The sequence below is a fragment of the Geotrypetes seraphini genome, chromosome 10 (assembly GCF_902459505.1).
Source record: "Geotrypetes seraphini chromosome 10, aGeoSer1.1, whole genome shotgun sequence".
In the NCBI taxonomy this organism is placed as follows: domain Eukaryota; kingdom Metazoa; phylum Chordata; class Amphibia; order Gymnophiona; family Dermophiidae; genus Geotrypetes; species Geotrypetes seraphini.
In genome coordinates, this window is record NC_047093.1 from 4878971 (window position 1) to 4906091 (window position 27121).

General features: G+C 45.9%; 1 protein-coding gene across 1 annotated transcript in view; it reads right to left on the minus strand.

Moving 5' to 3' along the window:
- Nucleotides 1–27121, minus strand: part of TIMP2 (TIMP metallopeptidase inhibitor 2) — a 65898-nt gene that overhangs the window by 21732 nt on the left and 17045 nt on the right. The window contains exon 2 of the mRNA XM_033962466.1: nt 8536–8636. Within this exon, the coding sequence (XP_033818357.1) occupies nt 8536–8636 (101 nt within the window). The remainder of the gene's footprint in view (nt 1–8535; nt 8637–27121) is intronic.

Here is a 27121-nt window from a genome sequence, read left to right on the forward strand (position 1 = left end):
CCAGCAGTTTTATATCCTTCTTTAGGTAGGGAGACCAATGTTGGACGCAGTATTCCAAGTGAGGTCTGACCATTGTCCTATAAAGCGGCATTATTACTTTCTCCGATCTACTCGAGATTCCTTTCTTTATCATGCCCAACATTCTATTTGCCTTCTTTGCCGCTGCCGCGCATTGTGCCGACGGCTTCAGGGTCCTATCTATCAGTACACCCAGGTCTCTTTCTTGTTCACTTTTTCCCAGAGTTGCACCTGTCATTTTGTACTCGTATTCCTTATTCTTACTGCCTAAATGCATTACCTTGCATTTCTCCACGTTGAACCTCATTTGCCATTTCTCCGCCCATTTTTCTAACCGACACAAATCGCTCTGGAGTTCCTCACTATCCTCCTGCGATCTGATTGCCCGGCAGAGTTTTGTGTCGTCTGCAAACTTGATGATCTCACTGGATGTTCCGTTTTCCAAGTCATTGATATAAATATTAAAAAGGATCGGCCCAAGTACCGAGCCCTGGGGTACACCACTAGTCACTTTCTCCCAGTCAGAGAACTTCCCATTTATGCCCACTCTCTGCTTTCGGTTTTCCAGCCATTTGCCTATCCATCTTTGTATATCTCCCTCTATGCCATGGCTTTGTAGTTTCCTGAGAAGTCTTTCGTGTGGAACTTTGTCGAACGCTTTCTGGAAATCCAAGTATATTATGTCCACCGGCTTTCCACTATCAATTTGCTCGTTCACGGTCTCAAAGAATTGGAGTAAATTCGTCAAACACGATTTCCCTTTCCTGAATCCATGTTGACTGGGTTTCATCAAGTCGTGTGTGTCCAAGTGCTGAACAATGCTATCCTTGATCAGTGATTCAATCATCTTGCCGGGGACAGACGTAAGACTCACAGGTCTATAGTTGCCCGGTTCTCCTCTCGATCCTTTTTTGAAAATTGGTGTGACGTTTGCTTTCTTCCAGTCGTCTGGTATCTGACCTGTTCTGATTGACAGGTTTGCAAGTTTTTGCAATAACTCTCCGATTTCAACCTTCAATTCCTTCAAGACTCTCGGGTGAATTTCATCCGGTCCAGGGGATTTGTCACTTTTAAGTTTGTCGATCTGGTAGTATATCTGATCCAAGTTCACTTCAACTGTGGTGAGGCTGTCCTCTATTTCTCCTGTAAACAGTTTCTCCGCTTCAGGTATTGTTGAGGTGTCCTCCTTCGTAAAGACGGAGGCAAAGAAGGAATTTAGTTTGTCTGCGATTTGTTTATCTTCCTTGATGTACCCTTTTACTCCCTTGTCGTCCAGGGGTCCCACTGCCTCTTTTGCAGGTTTTTTCCCCTTCACGTATCTAAAAAAGGGCTTGAAGTTTTTGGCCTCCCGGGCTATTTTTTCCTCATAGTCCTGTTTTGCATCCCTCACCGCTTTGTGACATTTCTTCTGTTCATCTTTATGTTTGTTCCAGGCTTCGGTTGTCTTCGTGCATTTCCATATTTTGAAAGAGTCCTTCTTTTCTTTTATGGCTTCCTTCACCTGTATGGTAAGCCATGCCGGTTCTCCTTTGCCTTTAGTTCTCCGATTTTTAGAAATCCTCGGAATGTAGAGATCTTGTGCTTCTGCAATAGTATTTTTCAATAGGCACCATGCCTGATCTACTGTTTCAAGTTTGTCCACCATCTTCTCGAGTCGTTTTGTTACCATGGCTCTCATGCAATCGTATTTACCCTTTTTAAAGTTTAAGGTGGTGGTTAAGGTTTTGGCATGTTTCCTTTTCCCGATGTCCAGTTTAAAGTTGATTACATTGTGATCACTCGTTCCCAATGGAGCCCTGACTTCTACTTCTGTTATCGGTCCCTTGAGACCATTTAGGACTAAGTCCAAGATGGCGTCGCCTCTTGTCGGCTCTTTTACCATTTGCTCCAGGAAGCAATCCCCTAGCACCTCCAGGAACTTGGCCTCCTTGCCGCAGTTGGAGGCTCCTAGTTTCCAGTCTATTCCTGGGAGATTGAAGTCTCCCAATATAACTACATTGCCTGTCCTGCATACTTGTTTAATTTCTTCCATCATTTCTGAGTCAGTGTCTACCGCCTGTCCTGGGGGACGATAGTAAAGGCCAATTTTTGTATCTGCGCCATTTTGACCAGGAATTTTGATCCAGAGGGACTCCAGCTTCTCTTTCCTGTCTGTTGTAATCATTCCAACAGAATCTATTTCTTCCTTAACATATAGGGCAATACCTCCACCTTTCTGCCCTTCTCGATCCCTTCTATATAGTTTGTATCCCTGTAGTACTGTGTCCCATTTGTTTTCTTCATTCCACCATGTTTCTGTTATGCCAATGATATCCATGTTCTCCTGTCTTGCTATCATCTCTAGTTCTCCCATTTTGTTTCCTATACTTCTAGCATTTGTATATATGCATCTAAGTTCCCTTCGTGTTACCTTTTTGGACCTTCTACTCTTGGCTGTCCTTACAGTTTTATTTACGGTATCCTTTACTGCTCCTGTGTTATCTTCCATGTTTGCTGTGTGGTCATCCCCTCCTGTGTCTGAGTTGTCCCTTCCTGCTTGTTCTCCTTTGTTGGCTGTGAGGTCGACCTCTCTTATGTATGAGTAGTAGTCCTTTGTTCCTACGTCGGGGCATCCTGTTGTCCATACCATCGACCGGTGGTCGACTGTCGGCTTTCCCCTGTCCTTCAGTTTAAAGCCTTCTCTATTGCTTTCTTCATGTTGCCTGCCAAAACTCTTGCTCCTTCCTTGTTGAGGTGTAGTCCATCCCTTCTGTAGTACTTGCTTTTTCCCCAGAACGCCGTCCAGTTTCGCACGAAGTCGAAGCCTTCGTCTTCGCACCATCGTCTCATCCAGGCGTTGATTGCTTGCAATTCCCCTTGTCTCTTTCCATCTGCTCTTGGTACAGGGAGGATTTCAGAGAAGGCCACCTTCACCTCCCTGATCTTCAGTTTTCTTCCGAGTGAGCGGAACTGACCCTTCATCTCTTCCCTGTCATACTTCCGCCCGCTCACATCATTTGTTCCTACGTGGATAAGCACAGCGGTGTCCACTCCCCCTGCGCCATCTATGATCCTGGAGATCCTGTTGGTCACATCCTTTACTCTTGCTCCAGGCAGACAGGTGACGACTCTGTCCTCTCTTCCTCCTGCGGTGTGGCTGTCCACGTGTCGTATAATGGAGTCTCCTACGATGATCCCCATCTTCTTTATTCGGGAGTTCCTTGGGGTGCGTAGGTCTACGTCCTTGGAGTAGTGCCAGTCCTCTTCCTCCAATGATACTCTTGAAATTGTTCCCTGTTCTTTGAGCGAGGGGACATCTTCCTGTGCTCTCACTATTCCTCCTGGTGTGCGGTTGTCTCCTACCTCGTCTTCGCTTTCTTCTGTGTTTGCATGGGTGTCTTCTCTACTCACATGGGTTTCCTGAGTACAGTTTTCCAGCCCTGGGATCTCTACGTGGTGCTGATGGGCTTCCTCTATGAACATTTCTAGATCCTTGACCTCGTCGTTTGGGCTGTACTCCACTAGAATCTTCTCCTGTGCTCGGATTCTGTCTTCGAGTTCCATCACTGTTCCCTCCAATAGTCTTACCTGACATTTCAAGCTATCCCTCTCCATGCATCGATCGCAAATGTATGCCTGGATCCCCGAAGGGAGGTAGTCATACATATTGCAGTCGATACAGAAGACAGGAAAGCTCATCTTCTGACTTCCTTGAGCTTCCATTTCTTGCTTCCTGTTTGAGTGAGTCTGTTTGTGTTACAGTGCCTGTGCCTTTGTGTGCTTGTGTCCCTTGCCTGCTGCTTCCTTGTGTTGCTTGCCTTGTTGTCTCTCTCGTGTGTGCTGTCTCTGCTCTACCTCACCTTGATTGTATGTGCAGGTTGGTTTCTTTTTGTGTCTGTCTCTTCCTTATCTTTTGTGCTTGTCGATTTCTTACCGGTCTGTTCTCCTCTGGTGTTCTTGAGTGTGTAGCGCTCGTCCCTTGCAAGGCCCTTCGCGAAGGCGCTCTCGCTAAGGCGAGCGCCTTTACCGCGCGCCTTCGCCGCGCGCCGAACGGCTGGGCGCCGTTGGCTCCCTTTCTCTCAAAGGGGAGCCCGGGCCGATGCGACCTGTGACGTGCGGGGGTGGGCGGAGCTAACTCTCGCCGCGACCCCGAACTGCCTGCCTGCTGCTTCTCTTTCTTTTCTGGTTTTCCTCCCCTCTCCTCTCCTCCGGAGCTGAAGAAAAATCAACAACTAAGACGCCGCCGCAGTCCGCCTCGTGTCCTGGCTCCCTTTCTCTCAAAGGGGAGCCCGGGCCGATGCGACCTGTGACGCGCGGGGGTGGGCGGAGCTAACTCTCGCCGCGACCCCGAACTGCCTGCCTGCTGCTTCTCTTTCTTTTCTGGTTTTCCTCCCCTCTCCTCTCCTCCGGAGCTGAAGAAAAATCAACAACTAAGACGCCGCCGCAGTCCGCCTCGTGTCCTGGCTCCCTTTCTCTCAAAGGGGAGCCCGGGCCGATGCGACCTGTGACGCGCGGGGGTGGGCGGAGCTAACTCTCGCCGCGACCCCGAACTGCCTGCCTGCTGCTTCTCTTTCTTTTCTGGTTTTCCTCCCCTCTCCTCTCCTCCGGAGCTGAAGAAAAATCAACAACTAAGACGCCGCCGCAGTCCGCCTCGTAAAGTTTTAGTTTCGCCTGTGGAATATTCGTGGAGATATAGCCATTTGTTTGACCCCATACTGCAATGACATACAGTACGACAGTGACATTCTGACAACTTTGAGACACAATATCTCCCGAGCTGTGTTTCCAAAAAAACTGAAACTTAGCTACCCTGCACAACTTTTGGAGCTCTATTCAGTGCTACCAATAATAATTTTTGTCGAGCACTGAGTGAATGGCTGAATTACAGTAAACTTGGCCGAAAAAATTAGTGCTCCAAAAAAAGTCAAAGTTTGACATTACTTAGCTCCCACAATAATTGAGTAATAAATGCGAAATTTGGCGCATAATGTCTCAGTACAATGTTGTTTTCAAAAGTACAATTTCAACCTCCAAGCTCTTTCCATTAGTTTACAAATTAAGTGTAAAGTTGCTAATTTGTGTAAAAAGGCCAAAAATAGGGTATTTTCAGCCTGCTTTTACAGAAAAATACCTTTCAGAAACTCTTTCAAATCAGTCTCATTAGAAAGAGCATATTTCAAACCCCCTAGAAAAGTGGGCTTCATTTTTCAACGCAGGTTAACAATGCCCGAAAAAGGGGGACAAAGTTGGGAGATGTCACCATAGCAACGGCCTACGTTTCAACTTACAATTATGTCACTTTTCACACTGTTTTTCCCTGTTTATTTTTACTCAAGCTTTGGGTACAATTATAGTGTTCTTAATTAATGATTATTCCTAACTAGAAATTGAGGTGATAATTTTGTTGCATGCAGATCACAAATTACAACTTGTTTTCTTTTTCAGATCCACATTATTATTAATTCAGTTTAAAATGGATGCCAACTAATCAATGCCAACAAAGTGGACTTCACTTCGGCTTGGGAACCATATAAGATACCCAATTTAGGCTTGGGAACCTAGGATAAGACACCCTAATCATTGGCTTTGGAACCAGAAAGATACCAACAAAAGGCTTTGGAACCTTGACAAAGAAACCAAATGCGAGGCTTGGGAACCTGGACGAAGTGGCCCACCCGTGGCTGGTATTGCACAGCTATCGGGCGTGACCTCCTATGGCGATGGGGTTGCCAGTTCAAACTCTTGAACTGGTAGTGACAATGTCACCATGGACCAACGCAATAGAGTAGTAGTAATACTACGTCAATACAAAACTGTAACTTTAAAAATGACAGAACTATGTTGAAATAGAGGTTGTTGCCGTGGCAACGTCTCCCAACTTTGTCCCCCTTTTTCAGCCATTGTTAACCTGCGTTGAAAAATGAAGTCCACTTTTCTAGAGGGTTTGAAATATGCTCTTTCTAATGAGACTGATTTGAAAGAGTTTCTAAAAGGTATTTTTCTGTAAAAGCAGGCTGAAAATACCCTATTTTTGGCCTTTTTACACAAATTAGCAACTTTACACTTAATTTGTAAACTAATGGAAAGAGCTTGGAGGTTGAAATTGTACTTTTGAAAACAACGTTGTACTGAGACATTATGCGCCAAATTTCGCATTTATTACTCAATTATTGTGGGAGCTAAGTAATGTCAAACTTTGACTTTTTTTGGAGCACTAATTTTTTCGGCCAAGTTTACTGTAATTCAGGCATTCAATCAGTGCTCGGCAAAAATTGTTATTGGTAGCAAAAAGTTCAAAAAGTTGTGCAGGGTAGCTAAGTTTCAGTTTTTTTGGAAACACAGCTCGGGAGATATTGTGTTTCAAAGTTGTCAGAATGTCATTGTCGTACTGTATTTCATTGTGGTATGGGGTCAAACAAATGGCTATATCTCCACAAATATTCCACAGGCGAAACTAAAACTTTACCAAAGTTCATTTGAGACATGGTGGACTCTGCATATGAAGTTTCATCAAAATCCGTGATGGTCAAGCAGGGCACTTTCCAAGAATCTGATCACTTGACATGGAATGACCCAAGTACGTAGCTAGATCCCAAGTAGTAAAACAGATTTTATGCTGCTTATCCTAGGAATAAGCAGTAGATTTCCCCAAGCCATCTCAAGAATGGCCTAAGGACTTCTCTTTTAGGAAATTATCCAAACTTTTTTTTTTTTTTAAACCCCACTAAGCTAACTGATTTCACCACATTCTCTGGCAATGAATTCCTGAGTTTAATTACACATCGTATGGAGAAATATTTTCTCCAGTTTGTTTTAAATCTACTACATAGTATCTTCATTGCATGCCCACTAGTCCCTGTATTTTTGGAAAGAGTGAACAAGCGATTCACATCTACCCTTTCCACTCTACTCATTATTTTATAGACCTATCATATCAATCCTGAGCCGTATCTTCTCCAAGCTTAAGAGCCCTAGCCATTTTAGCCTTTTCTCATAGGGAAGTCATCCCAAACCTTTTATCATTTTTGTCACCCATCTCTGTACCTTTTCTAATTCCGCTATATCTCTTTTGAGATTCGGTAACCAGAATTGCACACAATATTCAAGTTGCTGCCATACCATAGTGATACAAGGACATTATAACTTTTTCATCTTTGCTCCCCATTCCTTTCCTGATACTTAACATTCTATTTGCTTTCTTAGCAGATACCATACATTGAGCTGAGGGTTTCAAACATATCCTCAACAATATAGTTTGGGTTCCTCTTTCCCACATGCATCACATTAAACATCATCTGTCATTTTGACACCCAGTCTCAGAAGGTCCTCTTGCAATTTAACAACTTTGAACAACTTTATGTCATCAAGAAATTGAATTATCTCACTAGTTATTCCCATCTGTAGATCATTGATAAATATGATAAAAAGTAGCACAGACCCCTGTGGAAGCCCACTATTTACCCTTCTCCATTGAAAATATTGACCATTTAAACCTACTGTCTTTCATGAAGTACTTTGTCAAATGTGTTTTGAAAATCCAAATACACTCCTTTTTTTCCACTGTCTGTAAGCACCTTGAGCTGCTGCTGGATTAGCGCGCCTCGCAGGCTTTATTTGGTTTGTCAGGCTCTCTTTGTATTTCCATCATACGAGTATTTCGGACCCCTGAGGAAGGAGTGTTTTCTGAAACACAGACCGTGTCGGGTCCTGTGGACTCACACCTGAGAACCATTTTTTATATTTTTATTTACTATTTATTTATTTTTGAAATAAAGATCAGTTTCACACCTTGTACATCGTATCTGCAGTTTGTCCTTTGTTTTGGTCTTTTGACTTTTAGCTGCAGTTCGTTTGGATATTGTTCTTTCGTTTATCATTATCTTATAGTTACAAACAATTAACCTATGTTTTTGATCATTCTTTGTTCATTATTCTATTTTTTTTTATTGGCTTGTAATCCACAATTAACTTCTATAGGCAAGAACTCACTGTTATGCTATGATGCGTCTTTGGTATCTCCAATCTCAGCTGACTTTAGCAGCAGATCTGAGCTGAGAACCAAACCAAGGTCTCAGCCCAAGCTTTACATTATTCTACTTAAGTATTTAACATAGGTTTGATATTATATTTATAATTACTTGGCAGTGATAGAGCAGTTCCGCATTCTGTAATCTTTAGGAATTGCTCTCTGGCATTTATTTAGGAGGGAGGAGATTATTTGCACTGCTTTCTTCTCCACCCGCCTGCCCCCAAACTTCAGGGGTCTCCATGAATTTCCCATTCCAAAGTTGCACTGTCTGAGGAAAAACTCCACCTCCCCCACCCCAAAAAATTATACAGGGTCAGCCATTCTAGGAGGGGCAAAGAACAGAGAAAAGAGAAGAAGAAATTAATAAAAATTGGACTGAAAAGGGAAGTTTAAGGGAGTTTCAGATAACACGAAGGGGAGGAGGGAGTGAAAAGAAAAAGGAGAAGAGAAGGGAGCCCAGGAGGGCAAGAAGCAGCTTCTTCCACTGATGTAACAGTCCAAGTCCTCACCTTTATCTGTTTGATCTCATATTGGATCCTTTTAATTGGGTTTCCATAAATATCATTCCCAGCATCCACGTCTTTTCCAACAACAGCCTTTGCTCTGATCACTGAAATGGAGAAATCAGAAAGATCCCGTTAAGAATAAGGATGCTCTTGGGTCACAGCAAAGAGGTGAACTTGTGGAATGCCTTTCCTGGGCATCTAAGACTATGTAAGGACTAAGACACTTAAGAGACTGCTAAAAACACAGCTATTTGTTGATGCCTATATGTAATATATGGCAGGTAGACAATTCAATGCTGTATCTGGTAATCGTGTAGTATGTCTTAAACAATGGTTAGGCAGAGAACGATCAGACAATGTCTATATATTATGTGTTGTTATGGCTTTATAATATGTATGTTTGTTTTTGAAAACCACTTTGATTATATACATTTTTAAAAATAAATACCGTCACTGTGGCTGCCATGGATGAGTCACATGATACACCGGGGGAGGGGGGATGGCTATTCAAATACCATCACTGCACCCCCCACCAAAGTATCACATGTTTCATCCAGATACTTTCACAGCGTCTTGGCCAGGTCCTTCACAGAGCATACTTCATCCCCACTCAACACCGGAACCAGAAAATCCGCAATGGTCATTGCAGTAAAGAGCTTCCTCACTGCCCAGGGCCAAAGAGCCAGATTAGCAGAGCAGGAACAGGGTTGCACAGGACACAAAACAGCACATCTGTATTCCATTGTTTTCCTCAATCCACAAGAACCTCCTGGCAGAATGCTCAACCAGCCCAAGAGGCTTTGAAGTCCACGAGTACTTAGTAAGCAAGGGCCCTGTCAAGGCTGGCGTTAGCACTTAAGAGGGCTCCTTCCTCATCTCCCCATGCAAGGAGCAGCTGGGCAGTCTGGATGGTAAACACAGGTCTACTAATCTGTTGTCAACTATGAAGCAGTGATGAGCACATTTCCAGGTACATTTTGCCTTCCTCCCTGTTGTATTGTTTGGAATGATCATTTGTAATTTTCTTTTCTTGTACATTATGTAGCAGGTACCAAGTGTGCACTGAATAAAATACTTGTAAAATAAATAACCCCCACCCCCCCCAACACACACACACACTTTTCACCTGCTGAGAAACATGGCAATTTGAAAATCCAGCCTAAGCAAGATGCTTCACCCACCTAATCCAAAAAGAGACGGAGATGTCAGGACAGGCCTGCCAAGACCCTTCCACTGCGGCATCCTCTGAACTGGAATAAAATGGACGAATGCCAGAAAACTGTACATTCAGAATACACGGGATGAAGACTCACTGGCACTGACCACTGTGGGGATATCAAAAGGGAAAAGCTATGGTGGGGTTATTTGAAAAGAGATCACAGAGCTGCCTGGAGGTTCACAGATAGAGAGGGGGGAGACATTGCTCCCAGATTCCTATGGCAGGGAGGCACTTCTATGAAAGTTGCTTGGGCATTGCCATAGCCATGGAGGCACTAAGTTGCCCATGATGGCCATGTGCATGAATGCCGAGGAATCAGGACTGTAATTGTATCTGTAGCTAAATTGCACAAAAAGCAGTGCATTTTTTCTCAGCTTAGCTCATCAGTCAGTCCTTTCTACCACCAACTACACTGGCTGCCATTCGATTCCAGAGTCCTTTTCAAGTTTGCATGCTTCTGCTACAAATCGGTTAATGGTGCTACTCCAAGCTACATCAACCCCCACTTTAACCTCTATCACATAAACAAGAAATCCCGTAGAACTCAACTTTTCGCCTTCCCCTCACTAAAACTCTGCCACTATAAAAGATTCATAGACAAAACCTTCGCCTACCAAGCAGCCAAGCTCAACACATGGCTGGCCCAAATGATCCTCGAAGCCCCCTCCTACTTCGACTTCAGAAAATCTCTCAAAACTTACCTTTTCAGCAAACAAGACCTCTAATGGCCCTACCCGCTCACTTTTTCCTCTCCCCCCCCAACATTCACCCCCCCTTTTTTTCTGCTCCTCTCTTCCAAGTCTTCAACAATCCTCCCCCATCCTCGGTCAATTTCAGTTTTTACTTGTTACCGAACTGTTTTATTTTATTTGTTTGTAAATCTGCTAGATAACGTAGATCCTTTTGAATTGATGTAAACCGCCTAGAACTCGCTGGGTATGGCGGTATATAAAAAATAAAATTATTATTATTATTATTACTTTTTCTGGGTTTCAGTGCTAGTCCTAGGAGGTAGAGCGTTAAGGCACATATACTGCTCATCAGATCCTCGGTCAAATATTCTCATGCTGTCCATCCACTCACAAAGCATTTTCCAGGAGATTGTGAACAAAACATGCTCCCTGACTCAGTCCGCGATGCCAGGTCAAGCCCAGCTGCAAGAACTAGAAAGATTTTTCTGCCTTTTGTGGCTCATCTTCCAAGCATTGAAGACAGAGATAGAAGGTCACAAGTCAGAGATCAGCCACCTCAACATCTATAAGAAGCATGCCATTTTTGTTACAATTTTCAAAAAAGATTTACCGATCACACAGCTACAAATTCACATTTATCATTTCTAAGATGGCCTCAGAACTATTTTTACTTGGAAGGACTATTTTTAGTGCAGCTTTGGAAAACAGTGGCTATGCAAGAGGGGCAAAGACTGAAAGCAAGTTATGTTGGTTTTACAACAAGGTATGATCCTAGCAGGCAGGGCTGTAGCAAGACATAGCTGCGCCTTAAGCAACTGTACACTTTGATGTCTCCCCCCTACATACACTGCCTCACCCAAATACGCAATGCAGCATCTCTAGGGTTACCATAGGGCTGGATTTACCCCTATTTTGAAGGACTGTCCGGGTGGGCGTTTTTTGAAAACCTGGTAGTTTGTCTGGGTTTAGGAGCTGACGTGCACGGATGCAACATCATCGCATCTGTGCATGCTCGGAGGCCCTCCAGACACAGCCCCGAGCTCACTGAAGCAGATGAGAAGAGGTTTGGGCTGAGGGGAGTGGGACCACGTGTCCTCTTTTTCGCGTGAACAAATCCTAAGCATCTCCATCTGTCCCTCTCCCATCCGTTTCCAGCAAACATAGCAATGCTCCGTGGAGCCTTTCCCTCAAGTACAGCCAGGCACTGCTGGGTCATGATTACACAGCAACAGGAAGAGGAAGTGCATGTCAAAGGGGGCGGGACTCATCAATGCCTGGAATGCACCCGAGCAGGAGGAGTGGAGCACCCCCCCTCCACTGAATATGGTCCCCCACCCACAAATAGAAGGCTCAAAGAGAGGGGGACCCCCAGGAGGAAGGGAGCAGGAAAGAGACAGGTGGAGACTCTGCACTATGTGCTAGGGGGAAGGGGCAGGAGTGAGGCGTTCTGTGCTGCAGCCTATACCCTGCCTCTCTTGTGTCCTAAGCAACCACACTGTACACACATACCTTGCTACGGCCCTGCTAGAAGGAGCTTCCAGACGTCTGTCTCAAGTGTAGTGCAGATGCTTCTTAGAGCCTTCCTTGGGAAAAAGAAGAAGGACTACCCGTGCTTATTTCATGGGCTGAGCTATACCTCTGTCCATGAATGCAGAAAAGCTGAAAGAAGGTTCAGCAAATGCTCAGAATAACCTGAAGACTTTCTATTATGGGACAAGACGGGTTAAGTCACTTTACTGTTTTGTTTACTGAGAGGCAGCTTGCAGGAGGGAAGATCATTTGCGGTTTTGTAGTCCAAAAGACTGATAAAGAAGGCTGGAAAATGAGTTGCCTGTTGATACAGGGGGCAGGATTGAAGGGCAAAGTGACTGCATAAGGATGTTATCCTTATTTTAAAGCAGAATTTCAGGTGAAGTGGGGCTGAGAGCAGGCTTTCAGTCCTCTCTCAGCCACTGCCTCTGATATTCACATGAAAGGACAATCCATAACCGAATCTGTGCAGTTATTTGTGCTGTGTGCAAGAAAGGGCACAGGAAAATATCATGCACACACGCAGCAGTGCTATAGCATGGCTACAAGGAAATGCAGACGTTGCGGCACAGACAGTTCTGCAACTTACAGCTAGAAATTACAAAATACTGTACGTTATGCGCACTGCACTTAAATGCATCCACTGATCTGGCATAAATGGGCACACCAATGAGGGAATTTGCTTGTTCTATAACAGAATCCTGGTGCCCAAATGGTGTTACGGATAGATGCTGCTTGGGCAGCATTGAAGTGTGTAAGGGAGGGGGGTAGCGTCCTCATACTGTGCAAGCTGAGACAGGAACCTAAACTTTAGTTTGGCTCTCTCTGTTTGGTCTCTCTCCTAGCTACTTAGTGGATTCATTCAACTCGTATGTGAAAATCTCACGCTCTCTTTAACTTCCCTTCGATGAAGGGTTGTCATTATAAAAAGTTCCATCAGTGTCTTCTTTCTTTTCAAAGAATCAGCAAAAATATGAGGAGAGGAGGTCACCTCTGCTCATATATTGAAGAAAGGGGAAAGAATAATGATGAAAAAGTAAAAATAATAAATATAAGAATGAAAAATTAAAAAAACACTAAAGAAACTGTAAAAAAAGAGGAAACTTGAGAAACTTCTGTATCGGAGAACTGTAAAGCAATGTTACTTACCATAACAGTTGTTATCCAGGGACAGCAGGCAGGTATTCTCACTAATGGGTGACGTCATCCAACGGAGCCCCGATGTGGACGCATCACAAGCAGTCTTGCTTGAAAAAACTCAAAGTTTCGAGTCGCCCGCACCGCGCATTCGCGAGTGCCTTCCCGCCCAGCGTAGGGCGTGTCTCCTCAGTTCAGGTAGCTAGCAGAGAAGCCAACCCAGGGGAGGTGGGTGGGACGTGAGAATAGCTGCCTGCTGTCCCTGGAAAACAACTGTTACGGTAAGTAACATTGCTTTATCCCAGGACAAGCAGGCAGGTATTCTCACTAGTGGGTGACCTCCAAGCTAACCTCAATGGGATGGAGGGAGAGTTGGCAACTTAGGAGAACAAATTTTGTAACACAGTTTGGCCAAACTGTCCATCCCTTTTGGAGAAAGTATCCAGACAATAATGAGAGGTGAACGTATGAACCGAGGACCAAGTGGCAGCCCTACAAATCTCCTCAATCGGTGTCTATCTGAGAAAGGCTACAGAGGCTGCCATTGCTCTGACCTTATGGGCTGTGACCTTACAGGGAAGGGGCAAACCAGCCTGGGCATAGCAGAAAGAGATACAAGCTGCCATCCAGTTGGAGATGATGCGCTTTGATACAGGTCGCCCCAACTTGTTTGGATCAAAGGAGACGAAAAGTTGAGGAGCAGTTCTGTGTGGTTTGGTGCGATCCAAGTAGAAAGCCAAAGAACGTTTACAGTCCAGAGTGTGAAGAGCTGATTCTCCAGGATGAGAATGAGGCTTTGGAAAAAACACTGGAAGCACAATAGATTGGTTGAGATGAAATTCAGAGACCACTTTAGGCAGGAATTTCGGATGAGTGCGGAGGACAACCTTGTCATGATGGAATACTGTGAAAGGTGGGTCCGCCACTAAGGCCTGAAGCTCACTGACCCTGCGAGCAGACGTGAGGGCCACCAGAAAAACCACTTTCCAAGTGAGAAACTTTAGTGGAGCCCTGTTAAGAGGCTCAAAAGGAGGTTTCATAAGCTGAGAAAGGACAACATTGAGATCCCAAACCACTGGAGGAGGTTTGAGAGGAGGATTGACATGGAAAAGTCCTTTCATAAACCTGGAAACCACAGGATGAGCAGAGAGAGGTTTCCCTTATAGAGGCTGATGGAAAGCCGCAATAGCACTCAGGTGAACTCGTATAGAGGTAGACTTGAGACCAGACTGAGACAGGTGTAGAAGATAGTCCAATAAAGAAGATAGGGAGGCTCGTTGAGGCTCCTTAGAATTGGAAACACACCACGAGGAAAATCTAGTCCATTTTTGGGAGTAGCATTGACGGGTAGCAGGCTTCCTTGAAGCTTCCAAAACATCCCTCACAGGTTGAGAAAACTGGAGAGGAGTTATGTTGAGAGGAACCAAGCTATCAGGTGTAGAGACTGCAGGTTGGGATGAAGCAGAGATCCCTGATGCTGTGTAAGTAGCGAGGGAAAAACTGATAGAAGGTAAGGCTCCCTGCTGCTGAGTTGAAGTAGAAGGGAGTACCAAGGTTGTCTGGGCCACCGAGGAGCAATCAGAATCATGGTGGCATGGTCCGACTTCAGCTTGACTAGAGTCTTTTGAATGAGAGGAAATGGAGGAAACGCATATAGAAAGAGATTTGTCCTGTACAGAAGAAAAGCATCTGCCTCGAGGTGATGAGGAGTGTAGATCCTGGAGCAAAATTGAGGCAGTATGAAGTTGTGGGGGGCTGCAAAGAGGTCTATCTGAGGCGTTCCCCACTGAGAGAAGATGTGATGAAGGGGCGTGGAGTGGAGAGTCCATTCTTGAGGTTGCAGAAGACGACTCAAGTTGTCTGCTAAGGCATTGTCCGCCCCCTGAATGTAGACAGCTTTGAGGAAGGTGTTAAGAACATAAGAACATAAGAATTGCCACTGCTGAGTCAGACCAGTGGTCCATCATGCCCAGCAGTCCGCTCACGCGGCGGCCCTCTGGTCTAAGACCAGCATCCTAACTGAGACTAGCCCTACCAGCGCACCTTCTTGTTCAGCAGAAACTTGTCTAACTTTGTCTTGAATCGCCCAATCCCAAACCTTCAGAGCTTCCTGGCAGAGGGAGGCCGATCCCGTGCCTCCCTGTTTGTTGACATAGTACATTGCGACCTGGTTGTCTGTGCGAATGAGGACAACACGGTCGTGAAGCAGATGTTGAAAGGCAGTGAGAGCATTGAAAATCGCCCTGAGTTCCAGGAGAGTGATGTGGTACTGGCGGTCCGTGCTGGTCCAATAACCTTGAGTGCGGAGACCATCCAGATGAGCCCCCCAAGCATAAGTTGAAGAGTCGGTCGTGAGAACTTTCTGATGGGGGTGTGAAACAGCAAACCTCTGGATAGATTTGAAGAGATCATCCACCAGCGAAGAGATTGAGACAGTGCAGGAGTGACCTGGATGTGTCGAGACAGAGGGTCGGACACCTGCGACTATTGAGATGCCAGGGTCCACTGAGGAATTCTGAGGTGAAGTCTGGCAAAAGGAGTCACGTGTACTGTAGAGGCCATGTGGCCCAGAAGCACCATCATGTGTCTCACCGAGATGGACGGGTGAGAGGACACTAAATGACAAAGACGGAGAAGAGCTTCCAGACGTTGAGGGAGGAATGCCCTGAGTTGGGTAGTATCCAGAACAGCTCCGATGAAGGGAAGAGTCTGGGAAGGTTGCAAATAGGATTTTGGAAAGTTGACCTCGAACCCCAGACTCTGCAGGAACCAGATAGTCCTCTGGGTCGCCAGGACGACTCCCTGAGACGTGGAATCCTTGATGAGCCAGTCGTCCAGGTAGGGAAACACCTGAAGACCATGGTTCCGGAGTGCTGCAGCCACCACCACCAGACACTTGGTGAAGACTCTGGATGACGAGGCCAGGCCGAAAGGGAGCACCCGGTATTGAAGATGAAGATGTCCCAACCGGAATCTGAGGTTTTGACGGGAGGCCGGATGAATGGGAATGTGAGTGTAGGCCTCCTTGAGATCCAGAGAGCATAACCAGTCGTTCTGCTCGAGGAGGGGATACAGGGATGCCAGGGTCAACATGCAAAATTTTTCTTTGACTAGAAATTTGTTGAGCACCCTGAAATCCAAAATAGGACGCAGATCGCCCATCTTCTTCGGAACAAGGAAGTACCAGGAGTAAAAACCCTTGTTCTGTTGAGCCAAAGGAACCGGCTCGACAGCCCGGAGCTGCAACAAAGCCTGAGCTTCCTGAAGAAAAAGGGCGGTCTGGGTCAAGTTGGAAGGATACTCTCTTGGAGGATGTTCCGGAGGAACTTGATGGAACTGAAGAGAGTATCCCTCTCTTACGATGGAAAGGACCCAGAGATCGGTGGTAATAGTTGTCCATCGATGGTAAAAATGATGGAGACGACCTCCTATCGGTGGAAAAACTGAAAACGGCAGAACGACGGACGTTATACTCTCCATGAGACAGTCAAAAAGGCTGAGGAGCCTTAGGGACAGCAGATGGCTGAGGCTTCTGTTGTTGCTTTTGGGGATGCTGCCTCTTAACAGGCTGATTGGTGGCAGGAGCCTGTGTAGGCGGGAAACGCCGCTGGTAGATCAGCGGTGGGCATGATGGATGAGGAGGAGCAGGCTTGGGCTTCGAAGAATGGATTGGAAAGACTTCTCGTGGTCCGAAAGCTTTTTGGTCGCCGCCTCAATGGACTCATCGAAGAGGTCAGTACCAGCACACGGGACATTGGCCAGTCTGTCCTGAAGATTGGGGTCCATGTTGATGGTCCAGAGTCACACCAGCCGGCGCATGGCCACCGAGCAAGTAGTAGCCCGAGCAGATAAGAACATAAGAAATGCCTGCACCGGATCAGACCTGGGGTCCATCCAGTCAGGTGATCCGCACACGCGGAGGCTCAGCCAGGTGTACCCTGTTGAATACCTTATTCACTCGTATCCCTCAATATGTCATAGAAACATAGAAGATGACGGCAGAAAAGGGCTACAGCCCATCGAGTCTGCCCACTCTGCTTACCCACCCCCTGTCTATGCCCTAATGTCTTGATGCTCGTGGGGATCCCACTGGGTATCCCATTTATTCTTAAAGTCTGGCACGCTGTCTGCCTCGATCACCTGCACTGGAAGCTTGTTCCAATGATCAACCACTCTCTCTGTGAAGAAATACTTTCTGGTGTCGCCATGAAATTTTCCACCCCTGAGTTTGAGCGGGTGCCCTCTTGTGGCCAAGGGTCCCTTGAGAAAGAAAATATCATCTTCCACTTCGACACGTCCTGTGAGGTACTTAAATGTTTCGATCATGTCTCCCATCTCCCTACGTTCCTCGAGAGTGTAGAGCTGCAATTTGTTCAGTCTCTCTTCGTACGAGAGACCCTTGAGCCCCGAGATCATCCTGGTGGCCGTCCGCTGAACCGATTCAATTCTGCGCACATCTTTACTGTAAGAAGATGTGCGTCCAATTTTCCCTTAAATCCTAGAATGGTGGTTTCCTCCACCATCTCTTCCGGGAGAGAGTTCCAGGCGTTCACCACTCGCTGTGTGAAGCAGAACTTTCTGACATTTGTCCTGGCAGTGTCCCCTCTCAGCTTCAGGCCATGACCTCTTGTCCGAGTCACATTTGACAATGTTAATAACGTTGTTACTTGCTCACCATCCTTTCCCCCTGCCGGTGAGTGAGCTTGCTCCATTTTATCGATTCCTTTCAGTATTTTAAAAGTCTCTATCAGATCCCCTCTCAGTCTTCTCTTCTCCAGGGTGAATAATCCCAGTTTTCTGAGGCGATCTTTGTAGCTCAAGTTCTCCATACCTTTTACCAGCTTCGTCGCTCGCCTCTACACCCTCTCCAGCAGTGTTATATCCTTCTTCAGGTATGGAGACCAGTGTTGGACACAGTATTCCAAGTGTGGTCTGACCATTGCTCTATAAAGCGGCATTATGACCTCCCTTGATCTACTCGTGATCCCCTTCTTTATCATGCCTAACATCCTGTTATCTTTCTTTGCCGCCGCTGCGCATTGAGCTGACGGCTTCAGGGTCCTGTCTATCAGTACCCCCAGGTCTTTTTCTTGTTCGCTCTTCCCCAATGTTATACCTAACAGTTTATACTCATGCTCCTTGTTTTTGCTGCCCAAGTGCATCACTTTGCATTTTTCTACATTAAAACTCATCTGCCAATTTTCTGCCCATCTCTCAAGTTGTTTCAAATCTCTCTGGAGTTCCTCACTGTCTTTTTGTGACCTGATTGCCCGGCATAGCTTTATGTCATCTGCAAACTTGATGATAACACTGGTCGTTTCTTCTTCCAGATCATTTACGAAGATATTGAATAAGATAGGCCCAAGAACCGAGCCCCGAGGTACACCGCTAGTTACTTTCTTCCAGTCTGAGTACTTCCCATTTATGCCCATTCTCTGTCTTCTGTTTTCCAGCCATTTTCCTATCCATCTTAGTATATCCCCTTCTATTCCATGACTTTGTAGTTTTTTGAGAAGTCTCTCATGAGATACTTTGTCGAACGCTTTCTGGAAGTCCAAGTATATTATGTCCACCGGTTCTCCGCTATCGACATGTTTGTTCACCCCCTCGAAAAACTGAAGTAAGTTTGTCAAGCACGACTTCCCTTTCCTGAAGCCATGCCGACTACCTCTCAGCAGGTCATGGTTATCCAGATGCTGTACTATGCTGTCTTTAATCAAAGCCTCAACCATTTTCCCAGGGACCGATGTGAGACTCACAGGTCTATAGTTTCCAAGTTCTCTCCTTGATCCTTTTTTGAAGACTGGGATGACGTTCGCTATCTTCCAGTCTTCTAGTATCCGTCCGGTTCTAATTGACATGTTAGCGAGGGATTGCAGTAGTTTTCCGATTTCCACCTTTAGTTCCTTTAATACTCTCGGGTGAATTCCATCTGGGCCAGGGGATTTGTCACTTTTTATTTGTCAATCTGATAGTATATCTGGTCCAGATCCACCTTCACTGTGGTGAGACTCTCCTCTATTTCCCCCTTGAAAACTTTCACTGTTTCGGATATTGATGTGGTGTCTTCCTTGGTAACTCGAAGGCATCGTAGGAGGACTGCATCATCTGCAACCGGAGCTGGGATAATGAAGCCAGTACTTCCTGGTACTCGAACTGTGCTCGAGAGTCCAAATAGGGCATGAACCTTTGGAGGACAGACAGGAAAAATTCAAAATAGGTGATGAAGTGAAAGTTGTAATTAAGAACTCTGGATGTCATCATGGAGTTCTGGTAAATTCTCCTGCCAAACCTGTCCATGGTCTTGCCCTCTCTGCCAGGCAGAATGGTGGCATACACCTGTGAGGGGTGAGACCGCTTCAATGAAGACTCCACCAAGAGGGATTGATGGGAGAGTTGGGCACCGTCAAACCCCTTATGGTGGACCGTGCGATACCTGGCATCCAACTTGCCCGGCACAGCGGGGATGGAATAGGTCTGATCCAGCAGCTTATAGAGAGGAAGCTTGAGGGATTCAGCAGGTGGTTGAGGGAGATGCATAGTCTCCAGATACTCCTTGGAAAATTTTGAACCTGTGTCCAGGTGAATGTCCAAATCAGCTGCCATCTGCCGAAGAAAAGAGGAGAAAGACAGCTGGTCAGCCAAAGCAGGGCCTCGAGAAGGACTCGCGGACGTCGAGGCCTCCTGATCCAATGAGGACGGGGATCTAGATGGCGAAAAAAGACCCCATCATGTCTTCGAGCTCCGGCAGTGGAGGAGGTGAAGTAGCCAGTGGGGAATACTGAAGAAAAGGCTGCTTCCAATGAGGTGAGGCATGCCTGGACGAGTGCCTCGAGGAATGTCTCGAGCGATGATGCGAGCTGTATCTAGAAGCAGGCCTCGACAAACGAGGCGAGTGAGTCTTCGCTGAGGCCCCCAGTGAGTGGATGGGACTGGAAGCGGTTGATCGAAGCAGAGGTGGTTGACTGGGTTCACATCGAGGCACTCGCAAAGACTCGAGCTGTTGCATCGAGTGAATCGGTTCCAACGGAGGCACTCGCAAAGACTCTACTCCTTGCATTGAGTGGATCGGTTCCAATGGAGGCACCCGCAAAGACTCTACTCCTTGCATCGAGTGAATCATTTCCAAGGGAGGGATGGGCAAAGACTCTGCTCCTTGCAATGCATGCATCGATGCCAGACCAGACACTCGCAGAGATTTTGCTCCCTGTAGAGAGTGTGTGTACCGCTGAGGCACCGGAGGCGGCTCGACCCCGCGGGAGACCTCCGCTTGCACAGGCTGGATTTGAGAGAGAAGCTTCGGCCCCATGGTGGTAAAGAGCTCGATGAATTGCTTCTCAAGTAAGGTCTGGAACGAAGCTGGCAAGGATGGATCCACATCAGCAATGGGACCACCTGCACGGGCTTCATGCTCCCTTGAGGCTGTGTGAGAGTGCTTGGGCTTAGAAGCCTTGGGCACCGGGGGAATGGGCTGCTGTGCTACCTGATCTGAGGAGACTGAGGAAGGCATTGCAGCAGGCACCTAAGGCTGAGCAGGCACAAACGAGATAGGCTTGAGGATGCTCGGAGCCGTAGGGGTGGAAGGCTGGAGAGCTGTGGAGAATGTCTAAGGCGAAGCACCCTTCGATGAAGATAGCTCCATCGAAGACTCCATGATGAACAGCAACTCCCACAAGAAGCAACGATGCTTGAAAGCACGTGCTGTAAGTGTGGAGCAAGGCCGGCACGATTTCGGAAGGTGTTGAGGCCCGAGACACCGAAGACAGCATCGATGAGGGTCCGTCAGTGAAATCGCGCGCTGGCACTTTGCACACTTTTTAAAACCGGTAATAGGCCGGGACATAGGCCGGAAAAGCTCCGCCGCAAGATTGAAGCTGCGGGGCTGTGGCCATGTGGCCTGCCTGATCGAACGGATGGAAGAAAATATATATATATATTTTTTTTGAAAAACAAGAAAAGACGACAAAAATCAGCGATTAAGAGAAAAATAACCCAAAACCGCGGACTTTAGAAGGCACAAGTGAACGAACTTCACGCAGAGAGTTGAAGACGGACTTCTCGGCTCCGCAGAAAAGTAAGAACTGAGAAGACGCGCCCTACGCTGGGCGGGAAGGCACTCGCGCATGCGCGGTGCGGGCGACTTGAAACTTCGAGTTTCTTCAAGCAAGACTGCTTGTGAGGCATCCGCATCGGGGCTCCGATGGATCACGTCACCCATTAGTGAGAATACCTGCCTGCTTGTCCTGGGATAATAGAATAAAATGCTTTATAACAGTATCTCCTGGGCAGAGCAATTCATGATGGCTATTAGAGCTCAAGTGAATTCGCCCGATAGATCATATTGTGTCCTGAGTGATCGAAATGTGCTTCAAAAAAACTTAAACACTTACAAAAAATCCTCAAAGTTCAAAAAGGTGTAATGAAAAAAAGAGTACCAACAATAGGTGACCATAAATATCATGAAAAATCCAACTTATCTGAATTGAAAGCTGGCAAAGGTAAGTCCGTAATGTACCCGACAGAGCTCTGTTTTGCTGTCTTCTTCAGAAGCCGAACTTCCTCCGATCAAAATCTTTCAGAAAACGTTTTACACTCCAAAGTGAAACGTAAGAGGTTTTATTATCTCTACAGCCTGCACATTGAAAGGTATTCTTTCCCCTTCCTCATATTTTTGCCGATTCTTTGAGCTTCATTTATATGCGGCGAGCGATTTGGGTTTTCTTTATACCTTCTTTCTTTTCAGGCAGCACTTTGGGAGAAGGACTTGAAGTCTTTATTGTTGAGTTCTGAATCCTACCACCATTTTTGAAAACAATTGAAGACATATTTGTTTCCTAAATAATGATTACAGTATGTTTTTTAAATTTTGTACACCGCATAGAACTTACAAGGTTAGGCATCCCCTCTGCTTCGTCTGCAGAGCTTAGAGACGTGTCATGGTGGGACAGAATCCCAGTGTAAGTCCGCATTTATACACCAACAAATGGCAGAAGGCAGTGAGGCGCACAAGCCCCTCGCAGTTGTGTTGCAAGTGTAACTGACCCCCATCTATGAACTCGGTAGGATGGTCTGATAGGTGGGTGCATGGCTTTTCTACAATTAGTGGGGTCTGTGTGTAAAGCTGAGGCGGCTGTTCCTGAGGTTTGACTGGCATGGATAAGTTATACAGTAGCTTGCCCACATTAACTTCCGGCTCTGCCCCAGCCCTTCCTCCTCATGACATGCACAAAACAGCAGGTTCTGCATTACCTCAAGTGGACTGTGGGAAATTCAAAGAAAAGCAAGCAGTCAACGTTAACCAAATCCACCCCAGAATGTTTGCAGCCCTTAGAACAAAATAATCAAACACACTGACTGGATCCGTACTTCCCAAACTTTGCCATTGAGACTCTGTTTTAGCACTCAACAACTGCCCTTGGCCCCAGCCTTCTCTCTGCTCCAGGCCAGGCCTCTCTCGCCCCCTTAAGTCATGCTGACCAGACTGTTGCATCAATGCAGCCTCCATAGGCTGATAACAACCCTGGCCTGCTTGGTTTTGGTGTAGATGTCGCCAGATACCCACATGAGGATTTCCTGATCCCATATGGGGTTGCAGCTCAGTTTGAACCAGATAATACCATATTGGGGACAATCGACATAGGATCGCTCTCGTATTCTGTGGGCAACAGGATGGGGCTGAAGATTTTGAAATCTGAGTTTCCACTTTGTACTTGACATAGAGCAGGTGCAAAACTCTTGGGTCCAGACAGGCCCTGAATATTCAAATGAAAACTCCATGGGAAGTGTCTCTTTCAAAATGTGCAAAATACTCACAGGCTTGCCTCTAATAAGGGCCAGCATTTCAAAAGATGCAACACAGCCAATAAGATAGAAATTTTTCATTGAAACCCTCAGCTCAATGTGCGGCGGCTTGGAATTATCAGGAAAGGAATGGAAAACAAAGATGAAGATGCTATAATGCCCTTGTATCGCTCTATTGTACGGCCGCACCTCGAATACTGTGTGCAGTTCTGGTCGCTGTATCTCAGAAAAGGTACAGAGAAGGGCGACAAAAATGCTAAAAGGGATGGGATGTCTTCCCTATGAGGAGAGGCAAAAGTGGCTAGGGCTCTTCAGTTTGAAGAAGAGATGGCTCAGAGGTGATATGATAAGAGGTCTGTGAATTAATGAGTGAAGTGCAAAGGGTAGATGTGAATTGCTTGTTCACTCTTTCCAAAAATACTAGGACTAGGGGGCATGCAATAAAACTAGGGAAAATATCTGAAGCACTTGTATGTAAACTGCTTTGAATGTGGTTATAAAACTACAAAAAAGGTGGAATACAAGTAGCAGATTTAAAACAAACCACAGAAAATATTTCTTCACCCGTGTAATTAACTCTGGAATTTGTTGCCAGAGAATGTGATGAAATCAGTTAGCTTAGCAGAGTTTAAAAAAGGTTTGGATAATTTTCTAAAAGAGAAGTCCATAAGCCATTCTTGAGATGGATGTGGAGAAATCCATTACTTATTCCTAGGATATGCAGCATAGAATCTGTTTTACTATTTGGGATCTAGCTAGGGACTTGGGACCTGGTTTGGCCTGATGGACCTTCGGTTTGTCTTATCACTTATGAAGCTTTCTGTGGGAGATGTACATGTGGGTCCAGCTCAAAGAACTAAAGATTGAGCCCCGGGTAGGATGGAGACTTCTACCTCGACTGTCCTCTGGGGTGAACCAACAGCTCAGAGGCTTTTTCTATTAGTAAGAGTGACTAACTCAGCAGGCTCCAGTCGTTTCCACTCACGTGCTGTTGAATCACTTGACAAAAATGTACCCAAATTGTGTGCGGATTTGTTCTGAACAGTGCAGCTTTGTGGAAGGAACTGCAACACTGCAGTTTCTTCGCCAAAATACTGGTAAGGAAGCCAAACACTGCTCTGTACGCTGGGAAAGAGAAAGGAAAGGGCACATGAAGAGCAGGAGAAAGGAGGAGGCAGACTGCAACAGCAAGAGTAACAGAGTGACAGTCCCAGTGAGAGGAAGAGGTGGAAGCAGAGAGAGAACAGGCTAACAAGGGAAAGAGGCTTCTCTGAGTCCTGTGGTGGTGATGGAGGTCTCCCGAGACTTTCTCTCCCTTTCCTCAGAGCTCAGACTTGGGGTGGGGGCTCCTGAGTATCTCTTTCTTCCCTCAGAGCTCCCGAGTACCCCTCTCTCCCTTTCCTAAGAAGTTATATTAGGAAGAGGGGGGGGGGGTTCCTGACCGAGCCTGAACACCCCTTTCTCCCTCTCCTTGGAGCTTAGACTGGGGGCAGATTCTCCTCTCTAACCTCAGAACTTAAGGGTCCCAAGTACTTCACTCTCTTTCCTCAGAGCTTAGAGGGGGGGGATCCTCTCTCTTCCTTTCCTTAGAGCTTACACTGGGGGAGGGGAGTTTCTGAGGTCCTCAGTAGCTGTTGATGTTTCCTTCCAAGGAATGTGGGATGCCGTCCAAGGACATTGGATAATCAAATCAGTGCTGAACCGCTCATACTGAGGCTGACAGCAGGGCACCCACCGCCTCCTCCTTCCTTCCCCCCTTATGCAAACAAGAATCCATCGAGTGGAATTTTACAGCTGAATTACCGTAATTAGGCACTTATTAAGTAGTGCAGTGTGAACTAGTGAAAGGAAGCAGGTGAGGGTGGGCTAGAGGCCTCTGTATGTACTTCCTGGCCATCCTCTGTCCTGCATCTTTCTCCTGTCACAAAATCACCGAATGACATTTCTTTTTCCTCTTCTCTACTTTGTTCTCCTTGGATCACAGGATCATTTTCAAAGCCATTTACGTGGATAAAACAAGATCAGCTATTTGGACAAATTTACAAGGTAAACTAGAACCATTCCTTTAAGAGACTTAAAAACAAAATAAAATTCTGGATTTGATAGTTGGTGAAGGAAGATGAAAAAGGGAGTGCCCTTATAAAGTGAACCAGAACCTGGCGAGGGACTTTTGGGACAACCTAAATCCATGCGCTGCACTAAGACCATGGCTTTCATCTCTGACTTGCCCAGTTTAATCTGTCTTAAAAAAACAAACAATACAATTGGTTCAACTTCACCTTCCAGAAAAGGAGAGGAGGAACTGGGCCTGAGTGACTGGGGTCGTGTGCTTGTCTGGGTCGGCCCACTTCAATTCACAGAAATAAAGACAAACCGAGAAGCCGTGGATTGGTGTATGGGGAAAATGTGAACACAAGGCCGTCTCAGTCCCTGAGCAGCAGCACTGGGAGGAACTGGAGCCTGCTGTTTCCCAGTCTGGAGGGTAACTCCACTCAGGCCACTCAGAAAGAAAGAGAGAGTGTGCAGCTGCCCCCACATATGACCTATTTCAGTTCTCATGCACTGTTCTGTTAACCAGCGTTATTAGTTCAGGCAATTAAGGTCTGAAAGAGGCCACAGTTGCATGATTTAACCCCCATCAGACAGACGCCAGGGCCTTTTGAAACCCCACATAAACAGGAGGCACTGAATAAAAGAGGTTAAAGAGCTCTTCGGGCACCAGACAAGGCTGCGTGTTCAGAATGTGAGTGTACATGAATAAATGTGTACAAATGGATTCATATGTAGAATGACACAACATGAAGGGAAAATGGAGCAAGTAAGAAAGAAAGCCCTGTAGACTGGTGGCCGCTTTATTCTTGTTCACATTCTCTTCATGAATCCAAAAGAAACACCTTCTGACGCCAGGAATATGCATGCACTAGAGGTCTCCAAGGAAACCCAAAGTGCCTACCATTGCATCCAGTGTATGTGGGCAGCTCGGGCGGTTTCCAGACTCATTCATGGAGTCGGGGAAGAAAGGTGTGATGAACATGAGGCCTGTACAAAAATATCTGAACACCAGTGAACAGATTCCAAAACTCCCAACAAAATCCCTTCTGGAATGTTTGTCGGTTAACTGGAAAAATGTTTCCCTCAGAAAACCAGATAGATGAAGGACAAAGAAACGAGGAGAAACAGACCTTCATGTGCAATGTTGATATAATGGAAGGGGGTCAGCAAGGTCCAGGTGGTAAAGGAGGCTCCTTTGTTTTTGACATGATGATAATTGTACTGGGCTTATTGTAATATCTCAGAACTTCATGTGCCCAGAGAATACATCATAGCTGAAATAAGATATAACAGCAACTCATCTCTATTAGCGCTATGTAAATAAGTTTTACACCCATTTCTTCCTAGCCAATAAGATTGGGCGATGAAATACACACCAGACAAAGACCAATGAGAAGCCTGAAACCAGTGTAAAGTGGATCTGCAGCCAATCAAAGAAGAGCAGGATTACCATGAGAAAATACAATGATGACATTGATGGTCAACTCAAAGAGGATGGGTCAACATAAAAGGACAATGCAAAGAGGTCACAGGTCAATCCAATAAGGTTCTAGGTCAATGGTAATAAACCCCAGAACAGTTCAAAGGCCACCAGCCAATGCAGACAGATGCCACGGCCTTTTGAGACCCCACATAAACAGGAGGCACTGAATAAAAGAGGTTAAAGAGCTCTTCGGGCAAGAAGCTCTACATCAATGAAAAAAGGCTTCAGTACAGCATAAAGAAGCCCTAAGTGATCTCAGTGCAAAAAGGTTCGCAGTCAACAGAAAAATATTCTTGGTCAATAGAAAGAGACCACAGGTCATGAAGAAGAAACAACGCAATGGGGTGAATTAAGCAAAAACTTTGGATGCCAACCCATTCTTGGAGGCCCACTGCACTGTTTTGGCTTGGCTTGTCTGTTTGTGCTTTGGACTCTCTCTCCCCTGTTTGCCAAACATCACAAAACTACAAGTTTGCCTACTGTGGTGGGCGAAAGATAAAAATGAATGCTCACTTATTGCTATATGAACTGACTGCAAGAAGAAAGGCTTAGTGGTTTGAAGGCTTTTTGGCACAGCTATAAGTTAGGCTAAAATGCATCAAACATCTGGATAATAAGGAGAGAAGATCAGCTTTGGATAATGTGAGCAACTGAAAACGAAGTAGGAATAGTGCC